At 39.4% G+C, this 27,558-nt stretch overlaps 1 protein-coding gene across 1 annotated transcript in view; it reads left to right on the forward strand.

The window, feature by feature from the left end:
• The window catches only part of ETFA (electron transfer flavoprotein alpha subunit), a 69,370-nt gene extending 42,464 nt beyond the window's left edge, over window positions 1-26,906 (forward strand). Inside the window, exons 10-12 of the mRNA XM_003784547.2 lie at window positions 13,021-13,086; window positions 17,228-17,308; window positions 26,623-26,906. Of these exons, the coding sequence (XP_003784595.1) occupies window positions 13,021-13,086; window positions 17,228-17,308; window positions 26,623-26,661 (186 nt within the window). The 3' untranslated portion in view covers window positions 26,662-26,906. The remainder of the gene's footprint in view (window positions 1-13,020; window positions 13,087-17,227; window positions 17,309-26,622) is intronic.
• The last annotated feature ends 652 nt before the right edge of the window (window positions 26,907-27,558 follow it).

The following is a 27,558-nucleotide window of genomic DNA, read 5'->3' on the forward strand; positions in this document are numbered from 1 at the left end:
GTGTTTTATTTAAGAACTGGATCCTAAGATACGAACATAAAGATATTTATCTGTAATTTTTTTGTTTTAAAGTTTTGCTTTTGACGTTTCAGTTTATAATCTGCTTAATTTGATTTTTATGTTTGATGCACAGGAAATACTCAGTTTTTCCCCCACGTAGCTATTTGGTCACCTCAGCCGCCTCATACACATTCTCTGTCCTGTGGTCTGTAGCATCACGTCTCACAATACAAGGTTTACGTGTATGTGTGGGTTACTCCTAGTCTTTCTGTTCTGTCCTGTTGGTCAGTTGTTTATCACTGTGCCAATATTGCACTTAAAGCCTTATGGTAAAGTTACCTGCGTGGGCAGTACCTCCCTTCCAATCTTCTTCAGAATTGTCTTCGCTGTTCTGAGTTCTCCGATCTACTCTGCAGTTTTAGAATTCTTTCATCAAGCTCCACAGTTGGAATTTTGATTGGAAATATAGGTATAACTCATTATCCAAATTTAGTCTGTCCCTGAAACTGTGTAGATACTAAAGCTTCAGAGAACTCAAGTCTATATTTTATTATCTTAAAAGGGAGAATTAATAACTGGTTCCCACTCTTTTCGAACCTCAAATAATTTTCTCCAGATTACAAAATCTTCTCAAATACCTATATAAGATTTCTGCATAATATGAAACATTTAAAATACCAGTTACTTAGTTATTTAACACTTACTGAGCCCGTTAGTTGATATGCTTTTGGACAAAGTGTGTTGATGATTGTGCAGTATCAGACATTTCTTCTGTACTGCTCCAAAAATGTACCGTAATGTAAACATGCAATGAGAAACTATGTTAAAGATATATGATTAATGCACATAACTCTGAGCTCATAACTAAGGCCATTTAAAAATGATAATTTACTGACTGAAGAGTTGCCTGAATGAGGTTTGGTGGTGAGAGATGGGAGAAGGTCCAGTGGTAAGTCAGATGTGTAGAAGGGGAAGAGATCTAGATCAAAGAAGCGGTGGACAGTTTTCTCTTGCTAGTTCCTAAGGCTCCAGAAATAGATGACCTGAACCATTGTTTGAAGCCTTAGATCAAGCAGAGAGATGAAAAAAGTCTCAAATTCATGTTTTTGTGTTCCCTTTGTTTGCAGTTATAGAATGTGGGCACAAAATATGATCTGTCAGGAAATAGCTGATACACAACTGCTGAGTAGACTGGACAGTCTCTCCCAGATTCATAGGCACCTTAAATGTGCACTCATGCAAATTCTTGGTAGTTTTTAAAATTTGAATAGTGACTCCTGGGTTTAAATACTATGTATCATAACAAATATTTAGAAGTTGAAAAATTTTCAAGTAAGAATGGAGGGACAGATTATGGAGAGAGTTGACATTTGATGTATTTGTTTTTCTATGACCATGACTTTATTTTTCCATTTACTTAGTTTTATAATTTTTGTTATAAAGGTTTATACATATATAGATATGTGGATATATATATGCATTTGGTATTTTTATATTGCTCTTAATTTATCTGTAGCATCTTAGGCATTGTACATACATAGTCATGTTTTCTGGACATAAATTATGTTTCATCCTTTTGTTTAATTTTCTTTTTTATTGTGTAAGCTATGGCTCCCTGGACATAGTTGAATATAAAGGGTGATGATAAACATCCCTGTCCCTTATTTTCAAGGGAATTCTTCCAGTGTTTTACCCTGGGTACTAAGTTTTCTGGTCTTGGTGAATATCCTTTATCAGATTTAAAAAGTTCTCTGCTATAGATAGTATGCTATAATGGTTAAAAATGGTTAAGAGCTCAGGCATGTTACCTGGATTCAGCTCTTAGCTTTACCACTTGCTTGCTGTGACTTCAGACAAATAATCACTTCTTTGTATCACGGTTTTCTCAACGATCTAATGGTAGTAATAATTGTATATGCTTCATACCATAGCTTTAAAGATCAAGTGATTTAATATATATAAAACAAGGTTAAATGAGTTAATACATAACAAAACACAGCTGCACTTGGCATGTAGTAAATGCTGTGTGTTAGTGATTTTATATTTACAATCCTCATTAGCAGATTTTTCCTTTGTTTTATTTTGAAATTGTGAACAAATATTGAATTCTTATTTCTTTAACTGATATTTGAAAGATTTATTGGATTTTGATAGCACATTAATATTTGTTAGCTTAAGAGACTTTCGGATTCACGCTGTGACTAGGATTTAATCATGTTTCATGGCAGTTCCCATTTTATACTTGTTTCTGCGTTGCCTTCTATCAGTCCTGTCGATGATGTTGACCATACCTTCCTAACCATCCAAACATACAAGCATGTTGAAGTCATTAGAGAATCTGTTACCTAATGCCAGGGAAATGTATTCTTACACTTAGTGCAACTTATCAATGGGAGTAGGTTACTTTGTCTATATTTTGGTATTTTACTTAACAGATCTGCTGTCCATTTATACACATAATTCTGAGACTAAGTACTAAGTACACAGAAATCTGTTTAAAGTTACCAGATGAATAAGCAGTTTGAGGAGGATTTACCAACATACTAAATTTTGTTTCTGGGTTTTCTTTTGAAAATTTGCTATTGTTGAAAAGTCTGCAGGAACTTTTATAGAGTTATTTGTATACAGCTGGGACCAAATTTATGGGCTTCCCTTCTAACTTGCTAAAAAGCTGAAGATTGACAACTGCTTTCATGCTGCATTATCGGGCTGGGCTTTTAACTCAAGAGAACTATGTTCACAAATTGATGCTCTGTTCCTTTGGGGTTGGTATAGAAGCATTAAATTGTACTAAAATATTCATATGTGAGTGCATTTAGCTGAAAGCAATTGATGTTCTGTTCCCAAGAGGACAAGAAGAAATGCTGTATGGACCTGTAGTCCAGAAAACACCCTGAGCATGCTTCTTAAAGTTAGCTACATGGCCTGGATGATCAAAGCCCTTACAGGGAAATTTCCCATGACAAAGGAGAAGTTGTAGAATTTATAAACTGTGGTTTGGATGTTTAAGTTGTTTGGTTGTGCAATAGTTAAAAAGTTAATTGCCAAAAATTAGGAGTTCTAATTTTTTCTTTGGTTTGTTTTCTTAGCTAATTTTTATTAGACTGATTTCTCAAACATTTATTCCAGAGGACCAATATCAGTGAAGTTTTTTATGCATTATAATTTTATTATATAAAAAAAAATTTTAAGTTTCAAAGAGTGTTGAATTCTTTTTTGCATATATACTGTAACTTTAAAAGCATGCCACTGATACTGATAAATTGACGTGTCTAGTAGATAGTGAATCTAATTTAACAGCTGGCATGAAAATCAGTAACAGTAGATAGCATATCTTTGTTGTATCTATCTTGGTGTGGTAACTTGAAAGGAATAAACCTATTCTGAATTTCTGTTCTTATTCTAACTGTGTAGTCTTGGCGCTTTGATATAAAAACTAATTGTTTTCTCATGTATGGCTTCTCACATATAAATATGCCTGAATGTCAAACAACAGAAGACGCGTGCCCAAAGGAGGTGTATCCTGTGGGTAATTGGTTATTAGCATATGTAATTTAATGCTTGTGTTTACTTCAGGCCAAATAAGTGAATACAAAGATGTGCGGAGGAACATTTTAATGACTTAGTTTAAGTATACTAACCAATGTTAGTCTGAAGGGGAATTTGGGAAACAGCATTTTGGGTGGGAGGAATGCCTTCCACTCAATTAAGATGAGGTTACTTTAGAGGATCTCTAGTTAGGTTGGATGTATAATAAAGTCATTATTTTATGACTGTATTACTTTTTTCCTATATTATTAGCTTTTTAACAAGTCTTTGTGTAAACTTGGGCTAAACTTCACAACTCAGGTTGCTTTTTTTAAAAATAAACTTTTCAAGAACAATTTTATATTTAAAGAGAAATTGTGAAGATAGTGCAGCAAATTTCTGTACATCTTGCATGCAGTTTATCCATTATTATTTTTAAGTGTGTGCTAACTATTTTTATAATTATCAAAACCACAAGATCTAGAATTAAGTTTTTTGAAGATAGGAAATGTTACAGAGATTTCTGTTGTGGTGATAACTTTCTCATGACTTTTGTTATAAAGCATTAACATAAAATTCACCATTTTAACCATTTTCAAAGGTACAATTATATGACATTAATTATATTCAAAATGTTGTACAATCATCACCACTATCCATTTCCAAAAGTTTCATTACCACAAACTGAAACTCTATAACCATTAAATGATAATTCCTTGTTATTTTCTACTTTAGCCCCTGGTAATTGCTAATCTTCTGTCACCATGAATTTGCCTGTTCTAGATATTTCATATAAGTAGAATCAAACAATATTTGTCTCTTGTGACTAACTTATATCATTTAGTGTGTTTTTCCCAAATGCATATAAATATATATATATATATATATATATATATTTTTTTTTTTTTACTTTGCTTCAAGGCATTTCCTTTTAATTGTTTTCTGGAAACAGATACTGACTTTATGGAATGCCAGTCAAAATCTTTCACTGAAGAATTTTCAGTATAGGTTATGTAAATTGGAAGAAACAAACGAGGTAATTTCAGAGTCCTGCCTTTTCTCTGACTCAGTCTCTTTGATGTCTTTACAGCTGGTGCGTGTGCGTGTAAGGTCTGCAGTAGAAGCATTCTAATTGACTGCAGTGGTTGGTAGAGCACTCATTCTAAAGGGTGTAGCTTCCCTCATTATTCATGATGAGGACACTCAGAGCTGTTGTACAAGCTGATCACTTGGGTAACGTGGGGTAAAGGCCAATGTTAGCTAAAATTGGCAATGCTTTTTATAATATACAAACTTAATTTGGCTATTCATCTGATCTTATCTTGTTTTAGAGATTTTTCTTAAATGTATTTACTAGAGATTTCATAGACTGCTAACTTCAGTTAAAGCATATTACCAGTACTATAACAATATCAAGTCATAATACAATGTAGTAGAAAAAGTGCTAAACTTAGAATCAAAGGACATAGATTAAGAAGCTTGCCTTTTGAGAGAGTGGAATGGTGGTTGCCCCTGCCTGGGAGGTAGGGGAGATGTTGGTCAGTGGGTACAAAGTTTCCATTACCTTCTTAGGATCTATCGTACAGAATGGTGCCTATAGTTGGTAATACTGGATTGTATACTTGAAATTTGTTAAGAGAATAAATCTTAAGTGTTCTTAATACCAAAATAAGGGGTACCTATATGAGGCAATGTATGTGTTAATTAGCTTGAGTATGGTAATCATTTCACAATGTATATGTATGTCAAGACATCAAATTGTACACCTTAAATATGTACAACTTTTATTTGTCAGATATACCTCAGTAAGGCTGTGGGTGGGGGAAGCCTGCCTTTTACCGAGTGTGTTTAACTACTTGGACAACACAGGCAGCCTGCCAGAGCCTCTCCTTTCTCGTCTATAAAATGGGAATACTTTCCACTCTAGAGGTTGTTTGCATACTTAAGTGAGATAATGTGTATTAAGTAGAGTGTAGTTAGTGGCTTATCGTAGATAGTACATGTAACTGTGATGATTAATATATTGTCTTGAATTCTGATAAAACGGAAGCTAGCTTACTTACGAGGGCGTTGTCTGATAGATGGGATGTAATTTCAGCTTCAAACCAAGAGTGTGGGTAAAATCTCCCATTCATGTAATACTCAGTTGAGCCAGAACCCGACCTGAGAATTTCATAATACAGGCAGAGAACTATTTGAGAAAGATGTGCTTTGCCTTTTGGGGCCTCTTCCAAAATGAGAAGAAACTTAAACACAATTTGGCAAACAGAAGAAATAGTTTAGCCTTTAAAATGAGTGTCAGATGAAATATAGCAATATTAATACACAGGAGGCTTGTAGTAATTAGAAAGTATAGTTAGTATACTTCTCAAAGACACGTTCATTGTTTGGTCTAATAAATTCATTTAACTCCTAACCTGGCATTTCTCCTGTTTGTGTGTAATGTGTTTTAGCTGTGATAGTTGCTGTATCAGGTTCTATAGTCAGTCTGTTGAGTAAAAAAGGCTGAGAACAGCACCTGCCATCCTATGAACCTCCCGCCCTGGCTGAGGCTGTCACAGGGTCTTGTTTTCAAGCTTGTAGCACTGGGTCTCTGACCTCTAGTTTAGTTAGAACTACTTATGCGACGTACTTTAGAATTTCTTTAAAGAAATGGAATTTTTCTTATTTCCCATCACTTCCTATCTAGAAAAGGAGACTTTTTCTTTCTTTTTTTTAGTTTTTGTCCAGGGCTGGGTTTGAACCTGCCACATCCAGTATACGGGGCCAGTGCCCTACTCCTTTGAGCCACAGATGCCGCCCTAGAAAAGGAGACTTTTTATAGAAAAAGAATTTTAAAATTTTTTCTTTTAATTTTTTTGAGAGGAAACAATATTGGCTTGGTTTTTCTGCTCTGAATGCTCCAGAGTTAATCACTCCACTCATATTCATATTCATATTTTATATAAACAAAAAAGTACATGTTTAAATCCCTACATTCTACTTTGTTTAAAGCAGATCTGACGTTGCTGTAGACAGAATACTGTTTCCGTTCCAGAAAAAAGTGAATTTCTGAGTTTATATTATAAACTCATGTAATTTCCACTTAATATGGATTTTTTATATGACCAATTTGATATGTCTTGGTACCTGCGTCTGGCATATGTATCCCTGCACTAAGATTGTTTTAGGAATTTATCAAGAAATTCACCCCGACTTCCTAGGCAAACACTGTTGGGAAGCTGGGGAGAAACTCTGACTCTGTAGCTAATACTAAATGTAACGTAGATGCTAAAGGTAGCAGTGAAAAGAAATTTTTCCAGTACATTACCCCAGCAGAACTATATCATTAGCAACAACTTTCCTTGACTATCGAATAAGACTTCAAAGTGAAATTTATGATAATTAGCTGTCTTCTGTAACATTTGAAAGTGGCTTCTAGTGTAAAGATTTAGTGGGCGATGCCTGTGGTTCAAAGGAGTAGGGCACCAGCCCCATATGCCGGAGGTGGCAGGTTCAAACTCAGCCCCGACCAAAAATTGCAAAAAAAAAAAAAGATTTAGTGATAATTTTAGAAATAAGGATAGCATCATAGTAGTCTGACATGTTTTGAGCAATCCACATGCATTTTGTTGTTTAAATCATTGTCCCAGTCCTGCTCAGCAGCCGCAGGTATTTATCTCCGTCTTATACGAGCGAGCGAGCCTTTAAGAATGTGAATAGCGGCTCGGCGCCTATAGCTCAACCGGCTAAGGCGCCAGCCACGTACACCTAAGGTGGCGGGTTCGAATCCCCAGCCCGGACCCGCCAAACAACAATGACGGCTGCAACCAAAAAATGGCCGGGCGTTGTGGCGGGCGCCTGTGGTCCCAGCTGCTTGGGAGGCGGAGGCAGGAGACTCGCTTGAGCCCAGGAGTTGGAGGTTGCTGTGAGCTGTAATGCCACGGCACTCTACCCAGGGGGACAGCTTGAGGCTCTGTCTCAAAAAAAAAAAAAAAAAAAAGAATGTGAATAGCCCCAAAACACAGATTGATAGGGGGGAGTCAGAGTCTGAACCCTGCTCTTTCTGATTTTATTTATATAGTTTTAAATAAAGTGATTTTTTAAAACTTGCTAATTTTCAAATTTCTTGAGTTTTTAGCTCACTCATTTTCTGTCCTTGTTTTCTAATATGGATTCAAGGTTATAAGTATCATGTTAGCTGCATTCCAGTGTTCTGATATAACTGCCTTCTTTGGTACTTTGTAACAAGTATTTTTAAATTTCCATTTTAATTTTTTTTTGTGACAGAGTCTCAAGTTGTCACCCTGGGTAGAGTGCTATAGCATCGTAGCTCACAGCAACCTCCATCTGTTGGGCTCAAATGATGTTCTTGCCTCAATTTTTCTATTTATAATAGAGATGGGATCTCACTTTTTGTTCAGCTGGTCTTGAACCAGTGAGCTCAACCTATCGACCCCGGTTGGCCTCCCAGAGTGCCAGGATTACAGACATGAGCCACTGCCCCTGGCCTCCATTTTAATTTAATTTTTGATTCATACTTTAGGTATTTTTCTTTGGAGAATTGTGAGTTTCTAAGAATAGTTTTTCCCCCAGGTGTGTCTAGAGTTTAAAGAAAAAAATATAACTTACTAGAGAACAAAATGTGATAGTTACTTTTCAGAGTATAAACTTGGTATATTAAACCAGGAGTTCTCATGTGCTTTTGGTTTTCTGATAATGGGCCACACTACCTGGAGACTGATGGGTGTTCATCATCTGTTTGTGACTCTTGCCATTGGCCACTGTCTTTAATCTCGCTACCTCCAATGCTAATCTTTGGCTGTACCACACTGCTGACTTTCTTTTTGGTTCACTCTCTCCCTGAGTTTAAAACAACCTGGAGGTGTTCTTGTTCTCAGCCACAACAGCAGAGCAGACACACGAAACATAGATCTGTCTCTAGATCTGCCTTCAAACAGTGGTCCACCGTACCCTAGTACTGAAGAGTTTCTCTGTGGTTATTTTGGATTTGTGCTGTCCAACAGGATAACCTCTAAACTATATGTGGCTATTGGGCGCTTAAAATGTAATCAGTCTGAATTGAGATTATATTATTATAATTAGTTTTACATGTTTCTTTTTAATGTGGCTATAAGATAATTTAAAATATGTGGCTTACAAGGTATATGGATATATTGAATGAATATCTGTTTTTGGACTTAACAACAGTGTAGGCTGAAATACAATGTGCTGAAATGCAGCTTTCCCCTTAGCTTCTGCAGTAAACTCTAGATAAATAAGACTCAGACAACAGTCTTAGAATTCCAGGTTTTTGGCACAATGTTTGGGTAAAGCAGGATTAATGTTAGCATATACTTATTTTCTGAAGAAGGCAGACACAACATAATTATCCATGAGAGTGTTAGGGTGGGGACCTCACCTGGAGCTCACGGCATGGGTGGAGAAGGAGTCCTCAACATAAAGATTTAGGGTAAAAGGTAGTAACAAGTTTATTTACTTCTCAAAGGGGGAGAAGGACATGACAGTTACTTTACTGCACCTGTTGGAAAATTATCGTAGAATGCAGGTCTGTAGTGACTGTGATAGGCATGGTGCATCCATCCAGAGTTGTTCAGTGCACAGCCTGTTCAGCTGTACCTGGTAGTCCTGAGACCACCCCAGGAGCCCACCTAGCCAGCTGAGAGAATCGATATTTGAACAGACCTCAACCAATGTATACCATTGTGTCTTGGGAAACCGTATATTATGCTAAAGACTGAAGCCTCAAATAGTACCCTAAGAAGTAGGAGTTCTTAAAACCCCAACTGGCCCACAGTCATGTGCCTATCAGATGGCAGAGCTGGGATTTGAACATAGGCAGTGAGGCTTCAGAGCCTAAGTTGTTAACCACAGCATCATATTCCCCCTGCAAACCCTGTTAAACCACATCAGATGCACAGTTTCTGAGTGCTGTTGCTGTTCCCATCTCAGCCCACTGTAAAGTGGTTTAGACCTCAGCCCCTACGTTCTTTGGGTGAGTCTGTAGCTATAGTTTTTCGTAGGTTTTGGCCAAGAAACAGAAATTTGTGTTTTCTTTTGCCAGTTCTTGTTTGTGTTAGGCATGAGCTATCTTTTCTCTGTATTTCAGAATAACGTGTGGTCCTCTTCCTCTCCTCTGACTTCCTGCCGTCCCCGTTCTCGCGTCAGAGTGATCACCCCAAACAGCTACCAGCCATGTGGGTTGATCTGTTCTTTCGCTCAATCCTCTAGATTCTAAGGCTTCCAGGACTAGCTCTCCTTCTTTCTGGGTCTGTTCTTTCCTTTAATCCCACATCTTTTGAGCACTTAATTGCCGTTCTGGCTTCCAGCGTCTCTCATTTTCTCTACAAATCATCTTACTGTCTGATTTAGCAGAAAGTACCTCGGGGCAGGGATTGTCTTGTTACTTTGTGAAGCAGTATCTGAAGTGCTCCATAAATTAGCATCTGTGATGAGTTTTGTATATACTAATTATTATTATTGGAATACAAAAATGCTTTCTGAACCTTGAGGATCCCTAGGATATTAGTCTAATTGCCTGTACATGTTTTTTAAAAAGGAAGAAAAAAGCCTCTCTTCCTGCCTGAGAGAGCTCTGAGCCTCAGAACAACAGCCAAAATCCCTGGACTCATTTTGGGGCTATTGTTTTAAGGCTTTTATATTTGTTCAGACAAACACGTTTGTAAGATAGCAGAATAAAGTCCTATTGGTCTTGTTGATCCTTTTAGACTGTTGATGCTGATCAAAAAGGTAGAAATGACCCTGGAGCACCTGCCTTTGGTTTGTTCTGGCCCCAAATTTGTTACTTCTTTAGTGACATTAATGGTTAAAGTTAATGGAATTCATTTTGGGAGAGGCGGGAGGTTTAAAGTCAATTTCATTTATATTATGTTTATATTTACTGTCAGAATGAATCAACATTTTTATTAGCGTTTTATGATACAAATGGAGCTTTTAAGACTTGTTGAATTTTAATGTAGGCATGAATGTCAGAAAGACTCATTTATAGCACTATTGATCTTTTCCAGCGCTTGTTTTGAGAATAATCCTCAAAGACTGGTTAGTGAGACAGCTCTGTGGATCTGCCTGCCTAGCTAAAACCTTGCTTTAAAAACCCTTACATTAGAATTTGTTGGCCTGGTTTTCCTGAATGTGAGCTTTAGTAAGAATATTTTTATTAACAGTTTAATGAATGCCCCTTTATGAATGGAATGCTAGTCAGAGTAAACTAAACCTTAAAATTATCACTTGAAATTAAATAGAAAATAGTTGTGCTTTTTCAAAGAAAAGATGCTTGTTTATCATTCATGTATATGTCCATGTGTGGGGGACAGCGTAAAGCCAGGGCCTTATTGCATTGTCCATCTGTGTGCGGTCATAACCGGCACCCTGGACACATTCAAGGTAGACCTGCACAGCATAGCTTTTAGTCCGTGCCCGTGCGTTTTCCTTTCTGCAGTATGCTTCTCCACTCAAACACGGTCTCTCTTTTTTTGGGGGGCAGTTTTTGGCTGGGGCTATGTTCGCGCCACCTACAGAGCTGGTGCCCTACTCCTTTGAGCCACAAGCGCTGTCCCTCTAACACAGTCTCTCTAAGCCAGATTGCTCTTATTTATCTTGAGGCTTTTGGTAACCATAGAGCAAATTGAATCAGAAAACAAACTCAGCTCCTTTTCAGATGATTAACTCACTTGGAGGACTCGATTGTTCCTCTTTGCCACATAACACAGTGGTAGGTATCTTGCTGCTCTGGAAGCAGTTGGACCCTTAATGCCTTTAAAGATAAGGTCTAGGGATGGACCCCAACATGCTGGGCAGTTACAGGATTCACACTGCCAGGAGGCTGAAGGATCACCTAAAGCAGTGGTCCTCAGCTCTGGCTATACATTCAGGTATCTTAGGGACTTTTAAAATAAGCACCAGTGCTGGGGCTGAAACTCTTCTGTTTTATAATTAAAGAAAGTGAGGCCCTAAGAGGGAAATTGACTTGTAAGTGGCCATATACACTTAGGTGCTATGAAAAATCATAATATTAGGAGGCACTAACATTATTTCCAGATGCTGGTGGAAAGATCCTCATATTTTGGAGTGAGCAGTTGTTAAAATATGCAGTGCAGAAAACAAGGTGGGACCACCTGCCGCTGTCACTAGCTTTGAAGTATCGCTCCTTCAGTAAAACTAAGTGTGACAGAACCACCTTCAGTATCTTCCACATATTACTCAGATTGACGAGAGACTTCACTGTCAGTTGTGACAAAACTGTAGTGTCATTCAGTTACATGGTGAGCATACCTCTAACCCAAGCCAGGACCTGTTAGTTCAGTTTACGTGTGGGAAAAGGTTTTCAGTTGAAGCTTTAATTACACCTAGTAGACAGAATGAAGCAGCTAAGCTCTTTTAATTAAACACTTAATAAATCAGTTTTTCATGATGATAGTTTTTTGTTTGTTTATTTGTTTTGAGACACAAAGTCTCACTATGTTACCCTACATAGACTGTGGTGGCTCACAGCTCACAGCAACCTCAAACTCCTGGGCTTAGGTGATTCTCTTGCCTCAGCCTCCCAAGTAGCTGGGACTACAGGCACCCACCACAATGCCCAGCTATTTTTTGGTTGCAGTTGTCATTATTGTTTAGCTGGCCTGGGCTGGGTTTGAACCTGCCAGCCTGTGTATATGTGGCCAGTGCCATAACCACTATGCTACAGGTGCTAAGCCATGATGATAGTTTTAATTTTCAAACCTGGGTACTTAAAAAATTATAGATAAAGGAACAGAACAGTAAGTCTGTATTCCCCTTGTAATTACTGAGAGCAGAGAGGCAAGAAGAGGTGCAAATATCATCCTTAGTATTTACTGAGAAATGACAGTGTAGAGGCCTTTTTGTTAGGAGCCAGAAATATAGAGGTTAAGCCCTTGCCTTTCAAGAAGTTTGTTATTTTTTATTCAGGGAAATTGTGTGTATATGTTTAGAACCGCTTGATTCTGAATTATATTTCTGGTTTTTCAAAATACTAAGTTTAATGTCCTGATTACCAATTTTAACAAATATTCCTTTGTGGGAAGGCAGCTAAGTCAAGATCTGTTGAGTAGGTTTGGGCGTCTGTGTTCATGTGTTAATATACAGTGTGTGTACATCATGAATGTTCGTGCGTGATGAGCTGTGCAGTGATCTTCAAATGAGTGCCGCAGACCTGACTGTGAGATTAAGACACTCAATACAATATGCTTTACACTTGTATGGCACATAGTAATTGCTCAGTGATCTTCATTATCTATCCAATATTTATTAATATCCCAGCACAAGTATAGGAATTCACAGAAAAAAGGGAAATGTGGATTAAAAACATCCAGGGGAAAGGAAAGCCTGGTTTAAGTAACACATGTTGCATCTGTTTTATTTAACGTATCTTTTCTAAGACTTAAATTGCTATTAGCAGACACTTTGTATTAATATAAGTACATATCAGTAATGTGATTTCTTTTATCTTAGGAACTTTATATTGCTGTTGGAATATCTGGAGCCATTCAGCATCTAGCTGGGATGAAGGACAGCAAGGTAATTGTACACAACAATGATGCTAAGAAGAAAAGTTTCTAGATTTTAAAATTTGAGTTTCACTGTATATTTCTGTGTAGTTCCATTGGACCCATTTATGTTAACATGGATCTAAGAACTGAAAGAAATATATATGAGCTACTGTTCATGCCTTAAGATGTAGTGTTGGTCAGAGAGGCAGTGCTGTGTCATGGAAAGAGGCCTCAACCTGAGTCTCAGCGCCACTGCTAGCTGAAGGCATAGTATACACCTCACTCTCTTTGTCCAACTATGTGGGTGTTAGATGGTGATCACTAACATCCCCTTCAGCCCCAATAATATACAGGTAGAAGACTTAAACAAGTTGATGACATTCTCACCATCTCACTTGTTTATGAGGTTCTGATCCATGATTCTCTCTCTTTCTGGTTCACCCTGATTTCCTTATAGTCTCACCCTCATATGTCAACAGAGCGCCTCTTCCTGGGTTGTTACCAAAGTGTGACCAACACATTTTTGATTGGAGCATCAGGACAACTTAATACCTCAGTGATTGTCCAAAATGCAGTGATTAAGGAAACACTTGATTTTAACTTGCTACTTGAACTACATCTGGAAGTCCTATGTAATGATTCTGTGAACATATATTTCAGAATATGACACATTTATTCATGCATAACAATGTATACTTTAAGTTATGAACTTATCTTTCATGAAGTCTGAGATGCCTCTGACACTCCTGCATTTATCCATTCAGATGGAAGCTTGATATAAGAGATAATAAAACTTTTAACAGGCTTAACTTCTAACTTGAAGAAATGTATGCACTACCTCTTTGTAGGCTCTAAATGAATTGGTCCAAAACCAGTCATATTTTACAGTTGAATGGCAAGTTTCCCTTTCTGAGCTATGAAAACATCATTGCCAGTGGGGAAAATGTGATTGCTACATTTAAAAAGAAAAACAACCATTCCAGCACCAGCAGTTTTAAAATACATTTTTAGCCAGACAAAGTTCAGATATACCTAGAATTCTGCTTCTCTGAAATAAAAGATTTTGCCTGTCAAAGATCCTGGTGGAAATTCTCACCCCATGCTAATAGAGCTGGATTATGAGAGAGACTGGATAGTGTTGTGTCAAAGCAAATAGGGAACAGTTGAAATAAGGATGCCAGTGTTGGGGGGACAATCCATGAGAATAAACTCCAACCTAGCCTTCATTTCTCCATCTGGTCAACAAGTATTTGCTAAACACATTACTTGTACTTGATGTTGGGAATGCTTAAATAACAAAGACACAGCCCCTGTTGTCAGTGTCTTATGTAGGAGACAGGCAGTCTTTAGTAGTAATTTTGGTTAAGTTCTACGTGGGATATTAGAATGGTTTAATTCTGACAGTTGCATCGCCTATAGGGCAATTTTAATTAGCATCATGGTACAGTTGAATGAGTACAAGGTTAGGTTGTTATTTCAGATGAATTAATGTAATGAAAGTACTTTTTGAACTATATCCATAATAATATGGTTGAATACAATCAAAATTCTGTGAGGAGGAAGAGCATGAACTTCTAAGGAGCTATGAAAAGAGCACAGGTACAAGTAAGACTTCATCGTAGCTATTTATAGCTGATAACTCAGGAATACTGTTTTGGTAATCTGAAAAACTACAACTAGCTCACATCTTTTTTCTTTTTCTTTCTTTCTTTCTTTCTTTTCTTTTTCTTTTTTTTTTTTTGTAGAGATAAGAGTCTCACTTTATCGCCCTTAGTAGAGTGCTGTGGCATCACACAGCTCACAGCAACCTCCAACTCCTGGGTTTAGGTGATTCTCTTGCCTCAGCCTCCCAAACAGCTGGGACTACAGGCGCCCACCACAACACCCAGCTATTTTTTTGTTGTAGTTTGGCTGGGGCCGGGTTTGAACTCACCACTTTCAGGATATGGGGCCAGCGCCCTACCCATTGAGCCACAGGCACTGCCCCTACATCTTTTTTCTTAAATACCGTAGTGATTCTTTGCCTATGATTGTGCTCTTTCTTAAAAAATAACCTTTATATAGTAGAATGAAAAGCTTTCAGATGATTAAACTGTCAGATGTTTGACTAGGTGGCCTCCAGGAAGATCATTAACCATCATGAATTAATTAAACCTCTGCTATGGCTGTGAAGCAAGTTACACATTCCCAGAAGAGAAATACCTCAGTGCAAATCAGTGCCTGTGGTTCACAATGTGTGTGTGTCCTTGTGCCTTTGGATTTGGGCTCATATTTGGAACTCGTCTGTTATCTCTGACTGTGACTCTGAATGTATGTGGCGTCTCTCTGGATTGGCGGTTACCTGGATTACACTGTGCTTCAAACTCAGATAGATATTCTCACATATTCTGCCCATCTTTTTTAGGAGCCCTTCTAAGGGAATTTTACAGATGTCAGGAAGCCTATATTTTAAGTTAGGCTGTATCAAAATACTTAATGTATCTTTTAATACCAGCTATTTTCATAAGATACAGTAACAGGCAGGTAGAAACTTTTATAAGTTTGAATTACCATAATCCACTGTCCACTGACTGTGGTATTAAAATAAAACCACATGTCAGTCAGTGTCTAATTTTACTTTAATTGAAATCTGTGGGGAATACCAAGCTATTTTTAATACAGAAATAAATCTGATATTGATATATAAGATTTGATTTTGGCTTTGTGCCCATATCACAGTGGTTATGGCAACAGCCACATACACTGAGGCTGGTGGGTTCAGCCTGGGCCAGCTAAACAACAATGACAACTGCACCAAAAAAAAGTAGCCAGGCGTTGTGGCAGATGCCTGTAGACCTAGCCACTTGGGAGGCTGAGGCAAGAGAACCGCTTAAGCACAAGAGTTTGAGGTTGCTGTGAGCTGTGATGCCACTGCACTCTACCGAGGGCAACATACTGAGACTCTGTCTCAAAAACAAACAAAAATTTGATTTTGAGTGATTGTTTCTCCTTATTTTCTTAATAATTTCTTTACTATTCACATTTAAGAATATTTTTAGGCCAGGTGCAGTGGCTCATGCCTGTAATCCTAGCACTCTGGGAAGCTGAGTCAGGAGGATTGCTTGAGCTCAGGAGCTTGAGACCACCTGAACAAGAATGAGACCTCTTCTCTACTAAAAATTAGTTGGATATTATGGGAGGCACCTGTAGTCCCAGCTACTTGGGAGGCTGAGGTAGGAGGCTCGCTAGAACCCGGGAGTTTGGAATTGCTGTGAGCTGTGATGATGCTACAGCACCCCAGCCAGGGTGACAAAGCAAGACTGTCTCAAAAAAAGAAAAAAAAAGGATATTTTTATAAGAGAAACATTTGATGGTTTATAATAGACATAGTAATTTTCTTCTTATATTACATTTGCTATATACATAATAAATTAAATTTTTTTATTTTAAAGTTCTCCTTTAATAAAAGGCTGACAAGATAATTGGTTTTTACATTCTCAGAAGAGACCTAGATGATAATTCTAAAATAATAAATAGGGTGGAGAATATAGAGGTCCGAGCCTGGTGTTGTGCAGGCGCTTGTAGTCCCGGCTACTCGGGAGGCTGAGGCAAGAGAATCACCTAAGCCCAGGAGTTGGAGGTTGCTATGAGCTGGAATGCCACGGCATTCTACCAACGGCAATAAAGTGAGACTCTGTCTCTACAAAAAGAAAAGGAAAAAAAGAATATAGAGGTCAGAATAGTTGAGCCACAAAGACTGTGAATTTGGGTATAGATTTGTTTTTGTAGAAAGGGAGGCTTCACTTTGTTACTCAAGGTGGTCTCCAATTTCTGGCCTCAAGCCATCCTCCTGCCTCTGCCTCTCAAAGTGTTGAGATTACAGGTATAAGTCAACACTGCCCAGCTGATTTTAAAATTTTAATACTATATTTTAAGTTAGGCATACTTAATGTATCTTTTAATACCAGCTATACTGAGATGGGCTAATGGTGGATAAGAAATAATTTCACTACATTCCAACGCAGAAACTTCTAATAAATTTATAGTATTTGTGCAAATATATCAGATTAGTCTTATTTGGTAAACATTTTAAGATTATTAATATGATGTAAGAGGAGTTAAAATAGAACTGTTAGTCTATGTGGTATATTTTCTTTATAAAAGTCGAACTCTTTGTTTTTGTTTCACAGACAATCGTGGCTATTAATAAAGACCCAGAAGCTCCGATTTTCCAAGTGGCAGATTATGGAATTGTTGCAGATTTATTTAAGGTAAACTGGCCTGAGAGAAATTGCTGTTATCTAGATTATCATCTAAGAACCTTTCAGAGTTGGTCAAGGATGAAGCTATTAAAAGAAAACATTGTGTTTATGTGTCTGTCTGTATATATGCTGTTAATATAGGTATGCAATTCTCACCTACTTAAAATTAAGTTGTTTATTATAACTTTCCCCTTAAGGAGGAGTCCAAATTGTCTTGAAAGTATCCATGTGGCTCTTGGTGTTTCAGGTGCTAAGTTAACACACAGCGTGAAGTGACTTGACTAACTGTAACCTAGAATCGTATCTGGCAGGTACCCTAAAGAAATTAACACCAAACCTCCTTATTCAAGGATTTGCTGAGGATACTGGCACTTTTCAGGAGAACAGCAGAGTGATGCAGTCCAGCTTATTTGACTCAGAGAGAATACCCTGCTGTGCTTCAGGGTTAAAAGGCCTTCCTAACACGACAGGTGTAGGGAGAACATTGCTTTCTTACTCCTCACACTCTTCACTTTTGAGTATTCTTACTACTCAGCCATTAATTCCATATCTGCCCTCCCCACAAGAAAAATGACTTTAATAATACTAATTAACTTAGTGAATTACAGGTGATAAGCACCTGCTATCATATGGCACATTTGAAAGTCATGACCTTTAAGGTTATGTATCACCCCTGCATGGCCAGGCTGTTTCTTTCCCCCTTGGCCTGCCTAAAGCTGCTAGATTCCTTATGCAGCAATCACACATGCGTGAGGTGACACTCTGCAAGTAGCATCCCACCCTAGGAGGGGGTTTGCTGGAATGAGGAACCCCTCACGCCAAACCACAGCAAGGGGCTGTGGGCTTCAGTGAAAAGTCTGCAGCCTGAGAACAGAGCTAGGGTGGCCCTCATAGCACGAGGATTGGCCATTACCATAGCTTCACCAGAATTGTAAGTGATCATCTGGGTGAACTAGTGAGTGCGCGTTGAGAGCACATTTGCACCCTGGTGTAATGTACACGTATGCACAGTGAAGGAAGGACGTGGGCTCCTTTAGCTGCTTGGTGATCCCTGAGTAATGGCTCAGCTGCATGTAGAGACTAGGATGGGGCTGTTACTCTGGTTCATTGTCGAGCACCCTTCCCTTCAGGAGGCCCAGAGGAGATCTTGCTTGGCAAGAATGTACACTCTCTCCCAGTGACCCTATATCTGAAATTTGAGGTTCAAGTAGGTCAGCTGTTCCTGTTGCCTGGCCTAGGTGTATAAGAACAAACAATAATAACAGTCATTTGGCCACTTAAATGTCCTAATGCAGTGGTTCTCAACCTTCCTTATGCGGTGGCCCTTTAATACAGTTCCTGTGGGTCATGACCCACAGGTTGAGAACCTCTGTCCTAATGGGAAGGGTAGCTAGCATGAAAAAGAAAAATATTTTGTTACTATGATGGTAACTTTGTAACAAGAATTTAGTTAGGTACGGATAGAGGGGTAAATATTTTTATTTAAAAACACTTTCTGAGCGGTGCCTGTGGCTCAGTGAGTAGGGCACCAGCCAGCCCCATATATACCGAGGGTAGTGGGTTCAAACCAGGCCCCGGGAACCAAAAAAATAGCCAGGCATTGTGGTGGGCGCCTGTAGTTCCAGCTACTCTGGAGGCTGAGGCAAGAGACTCACTTAAGCCCAGGAGTTGTAGGTTGCTGTGAGCTGCGTGATGCCATGGCACTTTACCAAGGGCACCAAAAGTGAGGCTCTGTGTCTTAAAAAAAAAACCTAAAAACTTTCTGAACCTCTGCATGTACCATATTGACATGTTTGCAAATAGTCATCTACTGCAGTTGACGTTTGTTTTTTCTCAAGAGAATATTTTAATACTTATATAATTAAGTCAGCCAGGCACAGTAGTTCATGCCTGTAATCCTGTCACTCTGGGAAGCCAAGACAGGAGGATCCCTTGAGATCAGGAGTTCGAAACCTGAGTGAGAGTGAGACCCCATCTCTATTAAAAATAGAAAAACTAGCTGGGTGTTGTGGTAGGCACCCATAGTCCCAACTGCTTGGGAGCTTAAGGCAGGAGGATCACTTGAGCCCGGGAGTTTGAAGTTGTTGCTAGCGATGATGGCGCCACAGTACTTTATTCTGGAGCAACAGACTAAAGTGGGAGGCCAATGCCAGGTGGCTTGCCTGAGCTCATGAGTTTGAGACTAGCCTGAGCAAAAGCGAGACCCTGTCTCTACTACAAATAGAAAAACTGAGGCAAGAGGATCGCTTGAGCCCAAGAGTTGGGCTACATAGGGTACAACTTGAGCGTGTGTGTGTGTTTTTTTTAATGTAACAGCTTTACCAAGGTAAAATTCGCATACCATAAAACCGACCATCTTAAAATGTACAATTCAGTGGTTTTTAGTATCTTCACCAAGTTATGCAACCACTGTGTAATCCCAGAACATTTTAATCGCACTGTGAAGAAACTCACACCGATTAGCATTCAGTTCCTATTCTACACTACCCCCTGTACCCCAGCTCCTAGCTCCTTTCTTTCTTTATAGATTTGCCAGTCTTAGACCTTTCATGGAATGGAATCATGTAACAGGAGGTGTTTTGTAGCTGGCTCTTTCAGCATAAGGTTTCAAGGTCATCCGTGTTGTAACATGCTTCTTTTTCTTGCCAAATATCAATTGAATGGGCCACATTTTGTTTGTCCATTTATCATTAGATGAACATTTTGGGTTTTCTCCCTTTGGGGCTATTATAAATAATGCTGCTGTGAACATTCATGAATAAGGTTTTTTGCACACATAGGCTTTAAATTCTTTGGAGTATGTGTCTAGGAATGTAGTTGCTTAGTCACGTGGTAACTTTATATTTAACATTTTGAAGACTTGTCAGACTGTTTTCAGAGTGGCTATCCTGGTGGGCATGGTGGCTCATACCTGTAATCCTAGTACTTTGAGAAGTCGAGGTAGGAAAATCTCTTGAGCCCAGGAGTTTGAGGCTGCAGTGAGCTGTGACTGGGCCACTGCACTCCAGCCTGGAAGACAGAGTGAGAGCCTGACTCAAAAAACAAAACAAAACAAAAATGGCTGTCACATTTTGCATTCTTATCAAAAATGAGGGGGCCAGTTTCTCCATATGCTTGTTAATCGTTACTGTGTCTTTTTGATGATAGCCATCCTAGTGGGTGTGAAGTGCTGTCTACTTGTGGTTGTAATTTGCACCTCCCCAGGGGCTGGTGATGCTGAGCATCTTTTCATGTGCTTAGAGGCGATTCGTGGATTTTCTCTGGAGAAAGGTCTATCCAGATACTTTGCCCATTTCCTAGTTGGGTCATTTGTCTTTTGGTCGACTTGTAGGAGTCATGATACATTCCGGATACTGAACACTTCTCAGATACATGATTTCCAAATATTTCCAGAATAATCTCCTATTCTGTAGGTTATCCTTTTACTTTTCAAAAATTTCACAGTATTACAGGGATATAAATGTTTTGGTTACGTGGATTGCTTTTGTACTGCTCCAAAGTTGTAAGTGTGCCCATCACCCAGGTAGTGTCCACTGTACCTGCCCAGAGGTGTGATTTCACCCATCTCCTCATCTCCTCCCACCCACATGATTTCTGTTGAGTTTGACTTACAACTGTGCCCATGAGCGCTGAACAGTTTGTTCCAGTTTAATAGTGAGTACGTGTGGTGTTTGTTCTTGGGACGCTTCCCATCTCCAGTTCCATCCAGATAGCTGTATTAATTCATGTTTTTTAATGGCTGAGTAGTACTCCATGGTGTACATATACCACATTTCATTAATCCACTCATGATTGATGGGCACTTGGGTTGATTCCACATATTTGCAATTATGAATTGTGCTGCAATAAACTTTTAAGTACGAGTGTCTTTTTGATAAAATGACTTTTTTCCCTTTGGGTAAATGCCAGTAGTGGAATTGCTGGATCAAATGGTAGGTCTACTTTGAGTTCTTTGAGGAATCTCCATGTTATTTTCCATAGAGGTTGCATTAATTTGTTTGCAGGTCCTACCAACACTGTATCCACATCCATGCCAGCATCTGTTGTTTTGGAACTTTTTGATCAAATCCATTCTCACTGAGGTTAGATGATAGCTTACAGTGGTTTTGATCGGCATTTCCCTGTGATTAGTGATGCTGAGCATTTTTCATGAGTATATTGATAATTAGTCTATCTTGTGAAAAGCTTCTTTCATGTCTTTTGCCTACTTTTTATTGGGCTGTTTGGGTCTTTCCTTGCTGATTTGCTCGAGTTCTTTGTAGATTCCAGTGATTAGCCCTCTGTTGGATGTAGAGCATGCAGGTATTTTCTTCCTTTCAGTGGTTGTCTGTTTGCTGTGTTTGTTTCCTTGGCTATGCAAAAGCCTTTTAGTTTAATCAGTTCCCACTTACTTGTTTTTGTTATTGCTGTGGTTGCCCTTGAGGTTATCTTTATAAACTCTTTGCCTAGACTGATTAAGAGTTGTTTTTGTTTTGTTTTGTTTTGAGACAGAGTCTCACTTTGTCGCCCTCTGTCGAGTGTTGTGACATCATAGCTCACAATAACCTCAAATTCTTGGGCTCAAGCAATTCTCTTGCCTCAGCCTCCCGAGTAGCTGGGACTATCAGGAGCCCGCCACAACACCCGGCTATTTTTAGAGATGGGATCTCACTCTTGCTCAGGCTGGTCTCAAACTTGTGAGCTCAAGCAATCCACCGAGGGCTCCCAGAGTGCTTAGACGTGAGCCACTGTGCCCGACCCTGATTAAGAATTTTTCCAACATTTTCATCAAAATTCTTACGGTTTCATGGCTTAGAACTATTATCCATCTTGAATTAATTTTTGTGAGTGGTGAGAGATTTGGATCCTGTCATTCTTCTAGGTGTGGCTGTCCAGTTTTCTCAGCACCATTTATTTAATAGGGATTCTTTCCCTAGTGTATACTGTTGTCTGTTTTGTCAAAGATCACATGGCACTATGTAGATGGCTTTATACCTGGATTCTCTGTTCTGTTCCACTGGTCCATGGCTCTATTTTTGTGGCAGTACTATGCAGTTTTGGTTACTGTGGTCTTGTAGTTTAAAGTCTGGTAAAGTGATGCCTCCAGATTTGTTCCTTTTGTTTAAGGTTGCTTTGGCTATGTAGGCTCTTTCTTCTTCCAAACGAAGCATAGAGTTACTTTTTCTATATTTGCAAAAAATGATGTTGGTATTTTGATGGGGATTGCATTGAATCTTTAAATCATTTTGGGCTATATGGATATTTTTAACAGCAAAGAGCGATAGTTTGACCTCTTTCCCCACTTGGATGCCCTTAGTTTCCTTCTTTTGCCTGATGTTCTGGGTAGGACTTCCAGAGCTGTGCTGAATGGAGGTGGTGACATAGGTATCCTCGTGTTGTTCCAGTTCTCAGTGGGAATGCTTTCGGCTTTCCTGTGGTCAGTATGATGTTGGCTGTGTGTTTGTCATATTAGTTTTTGTAATTTTCAACTATGTTCCATCTATGCCTATTTTGTTAAGACTTTTTATTATAAAAGGGGTGCCAAATTTTTCTGCATCTATTGAGAGATCACATGATCTTTATTTTTTGCTTCCATTTATGTAGTGAATCACATTTATGGATTTAAGTATGTTGAACCATCCTTGAATCCTTGGCTAGATAGATTATTTTTTTGATGTGCTGCTGAATTTGGTTTGCTAGGAGTTTATTGAGGATTTTCATATCTATATTCATACATGATGTTGGTCTATAGTTTTCTTTATTTTTTGTTGTTGTGTCTTTTCCTGGCTTTGGTATCAAAGTGATAATGGCTTCGTAGAATGAGTTGAGGAGGAGTCTTTTCTTCTTGATGTTATGAAATAATTTTCTGCAGTTTTGATAGCAGTTCTTTGTAGGTCTGATAAAATTGGGCTGTGAAACCATCGGGCCCTGGACATTTTTTTGTTGGGAGATTTTTTATTGTTGCTTCTCTTTTCATTGCTCATTTCTGGTCTCTTCAGGAGTCTGTTTCATCCTGATTGAGCCTTGGGAGTTTGTTGGTTTCCAGTAATTTGTCCATTCTCTCAATGTTTTAAAATTTATTCACAGATGATATTTTGTATATCTGTGGTATCAGTTGTAATATTTCCTTTTTCATTTCTGATTGAGCTTATCTGGGTCCTTTCTCTTCTATTTCTGGTTAATCTAATGAGAGGCCTATCAATTGTGTTTATCTTTTCAAAGAACCAAGTTTTTGTTTTTTTCTTTCTTTCTTTTTTTTTGAGACAGAGCCTCAAGCTATCCCCCTGGGTAGAGTGCTGTGGCATCACAGCTCACAGCAACCTCCAAGTCCTGGGCTCAAGCGAGTCTCCTGCCTCAGCCTCCCAAGTAGCTGGGACCACAGGCGCCCACCACAACCCCCGGCTATTTTTTGGTTGCAGCCATCATTGTTGTTTGGCGGGCCCGGGCTGGGGATTCAAACCTGCCATCTTAGGTGTATGTGGCTGGCGCCCTAGCCGCTTGAGCCACAGGCGCCGAGCCCCAAGTTTTTGTTTTATTAGTCTTCTGGTTTCATTTGGGTTTTTATTTCATTTAGTTGTTTGACTTTAGTTATTTCTCTTCCTTTCCTAATATCTTTAGAGGATTCATTAGATTATTGATTTGTGATTTTTCTGTCTTTTGGATGTGGGCATTTATTTATTTATTTATTTTTGAGACAGATCTTCAAGCTGTCCCCCTGGGTAGAGTGCTGTGGCATCACAGCTCACAGCAACCTCCAACTCCTGGGCTCAAGCGAGTCTCCTGCTTCAACCTCTCAAGTAGCTGGGACCACAGGCACCTGTCACAACGCCCGGCTTTATTTATTTATTTATTTATTTATTTTTTGGTTGCAGCCATCATTGTTGTTTGGTGGGCCTGGGCTGGATTCGAACCCACTACCTTAGGTGTATGTGGCTGGAGCCTTAGCTACTTGAGCCACAGGCTCCAAGCCTGAGGCATTTAAAGCTGTAATTTTTCCCCTTAGGATTGCTTTTGTTGAATCCCATAAATTTTGATAACTTGTGTCCCTTTTGTGATCAAGTTTGCGGAATCTTTTGATTTCCATCTTAATTTCCTCCTTGACCCAATAATTGTTAAGCAGTAGGTTGTTCAATTACCATGACTTTGTGGTCATATGTAAAAACCCATTGCCAAATCTAAGGTTGTGAAGATTCACCCTGATGCTTTCTTCTAAGAGTTTTATGGAGTTTTAGCTATGTTTAGGCTGTTGATCCATTTTGAGTTAGTTTTTCTACATGGTGTGAGGTAGAGGTCCAGCTTCTTTTGCATGTGATATCTTATCTGTCCCAGCCTCATGTGCTAAAGAGACCATTCTGTCCCCATTGAATGGACTTGGCATCCCACCCTATCTTTTCAGATCTTCTGTTTCTCTTCTCAGGGCAGCTGTTCATGACAGTCATTAGAATCTCTTGCTCTCTGTGGGACCTGCAGCATTTATCTCTGTCCTCTCATTTTTGCCCAGGTTGCTTAGGTGGTGGTTCTGCATTTCCCTGATCCACACCGCTCTTTCTTCTGTAAACTCCTGATTTTGTAGCATTTAATGCTGTTATCCTCATTCTCCTATGTTCCGGTATAAGATGAGCACCTTCCTGTTGGTGCTTTGTAGGCTTCTGTGTGTTCTCAGCAGCTGGGATGCAGAGCTCCTTGTGGGCAGGTGTCCAGCTGGAGCCTCTCGTCACTCTCATGGTGGCAGGCACTCCTGAGGAAGTACTAAGTCAGTGAGACTTGTTTATATTATGGTTTGTATCAGTGTTTTGTATTTTTTCCGACTTAAATGCCCCCTTATTTGGTCTGCGTGGGTAGGGAGCTGCCTCTGCAGTATCTAAGAGAGAATAGAAATAAGGTCCAGATGTGTCAGTGTGCTCAGGCACTCAGTGAACCCAAGTTAGCACTTTTTCCCGTAAATAAGGCAGTGTTTGGTAAGGTTGGAAAGCCTGCAGTTGGTCTAATAAAAAAGATACAGGTGATGGAGAGAAGAGTCCTCTCAGCCCTTTTGTGGGAGTGTTTTAGTAGGACAGTCTGTAAGATTTTTAAGAAGTGAACATTCTAAACCCAATTAATATTTTGCTTCCTGAGGAAAGAAGTTGGGCTCTAGCCTATTTTTCATAGGTCCCACGTGGGGTTCCGTTAGCACGTCATCTGTGTGACTGGCATGAGCTCATGGTCTCTCTGCCGAGGAGGGAAGCTAGGAGAAGTGGTGCCAGCACTTAATGCCGCCCTGAGCAATTGCCTGCTGGCTCCATGGTAAACACGGGCCTTTTAATAGGCTGGAGACAAAGTGACATTCGGAAGAAACAACATGTTGACAATTTCCTTAATAAATTTTGTACGAACGCATTATTTCCACCTAATGGAAATGTAGCTCTCTTAAATAATTGAGAGGCTATATTCATCAGTGGCGAGTTCAGCCGAGATCTTTGTGAGCTCAGAAAGCCAGCAGCCCCTCAGAAGACTGAGTAATTGATATTTTACACAAGTGGCTGGAATGGTTTTCATAATGTCTGTGTGACAGTGCCTGCATCCCCCGGTGTGGCTCCCCTCTGTTGTCCCGGCAGTCACTAAGCAGCTCTGCACTGGAGGCTCCAGTTGCAGCCGCTCATTGCCAAGACTAAGGGTTAGTCACTAATCCTTTTTAAAGCGGAAGCCAACTTGGGCAGTTGCCCTTGCTTTGATTTCTTACTGAGTCTGCTGACCAGCACCACTGCATTAGCACAAGGTCTTGATTTTAATAAAGAGCAGTAATACTGAACGTTCAGCGTGCAGCACATTTCTTTATGCCAGATGATAGCACCGTGCTAAGAACTAGCAACCAGAATGTGTGTAAAATGAAAAGTGAATGAACAGATGACAGCGAGAGAACAAGCAGCAGAGGAGGCTGACGGGAGTCATGACTAAGCAGAGACCTCAGTGTGGACTCTGAAGGAAACCAGGACTGCAGGAAGGGTAGGAGGAAGCCAGGGAGAACACGAAGGTGGAAAACACTGCTCTTAGCCCAGATAAGACAGTCAACTTCCTGTTTCCTATGGTGCCTTTCTGAAGTGTGTGGTGTGTCAGTCCAGGGGAATGAGCAGGCTCTGGGCCTTGCATCCCTGTGTCCAGGGCAGCCTGGCCCTCCCCCAGGTGGGAGGAGAGTACAGGAGAGCATGGAGCTCTGGGATGGGGCAGAAGGGAGGTTTTGTGCCTCAGCAGTGATTTGCATTGGGGTTTGTTCATTTGTTTGGCTGTTTTGTACTTAAGGAGCTGTGAGTATATCACAGTGAAGGTGCAAGTTGCTTAATTACTTTTTTTTTTTTTTAAATTCACAGGTAGTTCCTGAAATGACTGAGATTTTGAAGAAAAAATGAATCATGATCACATGTTAAGAAGAAAAACAGTGTCAGAGTATTCAGCCGGAATCACAGAACTTCATGGATTATGTCATTGGAAAGCGTGGAGAGCTACATTTCATAATTCAAGGAAAAATTTCTAAAAGATGCCATAATGCTTTTTTTATGAAACTGTTATGTTTATTTTTAACTATTTGTGGCTCCAAACAATTATTTTTTGAAATTTTCTAATTATGTAATAAAATCTATAATAAAGCCTGTCCGAGCCTCTTAAAGAGAAATTTAAAGAAAGGGAGTAAAAATTCATTTATTCTTTCTTTCCCTGTCTTGTTCATGGAGAGCTCTGTGTTTTATTTTAGGCAAGGTTGTAAACAGGACTGTTCCTACCAGCTAGTTGCATAGAAGGGCGTGTTTTATAAAAAAGGGAACTAGGTTGAAGAAGCCTGGCTACGAAGCGTGAGTATTATCTCAAACATGCTCCAGTCTTCAGAACATCAGAGGTAATGTGACAGAAGCAGACCTGACTTAAACCTGACCCTACCAAATGTTTAGTTGGCTTAAGTTAAATTTAATTTTTCGTCTCATTTTAAGGCTTTGTCAGCTTATAGCACTTTGTGTCTGTAAAAAGGGGAGAGTAGAGAAGGACCAGCCTCTTTGAGACACATTATGGCCTCTTACACAAACGGGTAGTTTGGTTTTCTCATAAATGTTTAAAATCCTGCCCAGAAAATGCTCTGGCCGTTCTTTTGCCCTCCTATAAGCTTCCTTTGGACTCTTTTAGAAAGCAGCCAGGCCCATGAGTCAGCAGAATGTGTGATCACCTCTGGCCCTCTCATTCCGCTGCCCTAGCTCCAGCCGAGGCCCAGAGCATCACCAGGGGCTGTAGTCTGTCCTGGTGCAGGCCCAAGATCAGAG

This window comes from Otolemur garnettii, unplaced genomic scaffold (assembly GCF_000181295.1).
Source record: "Otolemur garnettii isolate 467f Iridium unplaced genomic scaffold, OtoGar3 scaffold00011, whole genome shotgun sequence".
Taxonomy (NCBI): Eukaryota; Metazoa; Chordata; class Mammalia; order Primates; family Galagidae; genus Otolemur; species Otolemur garnettii.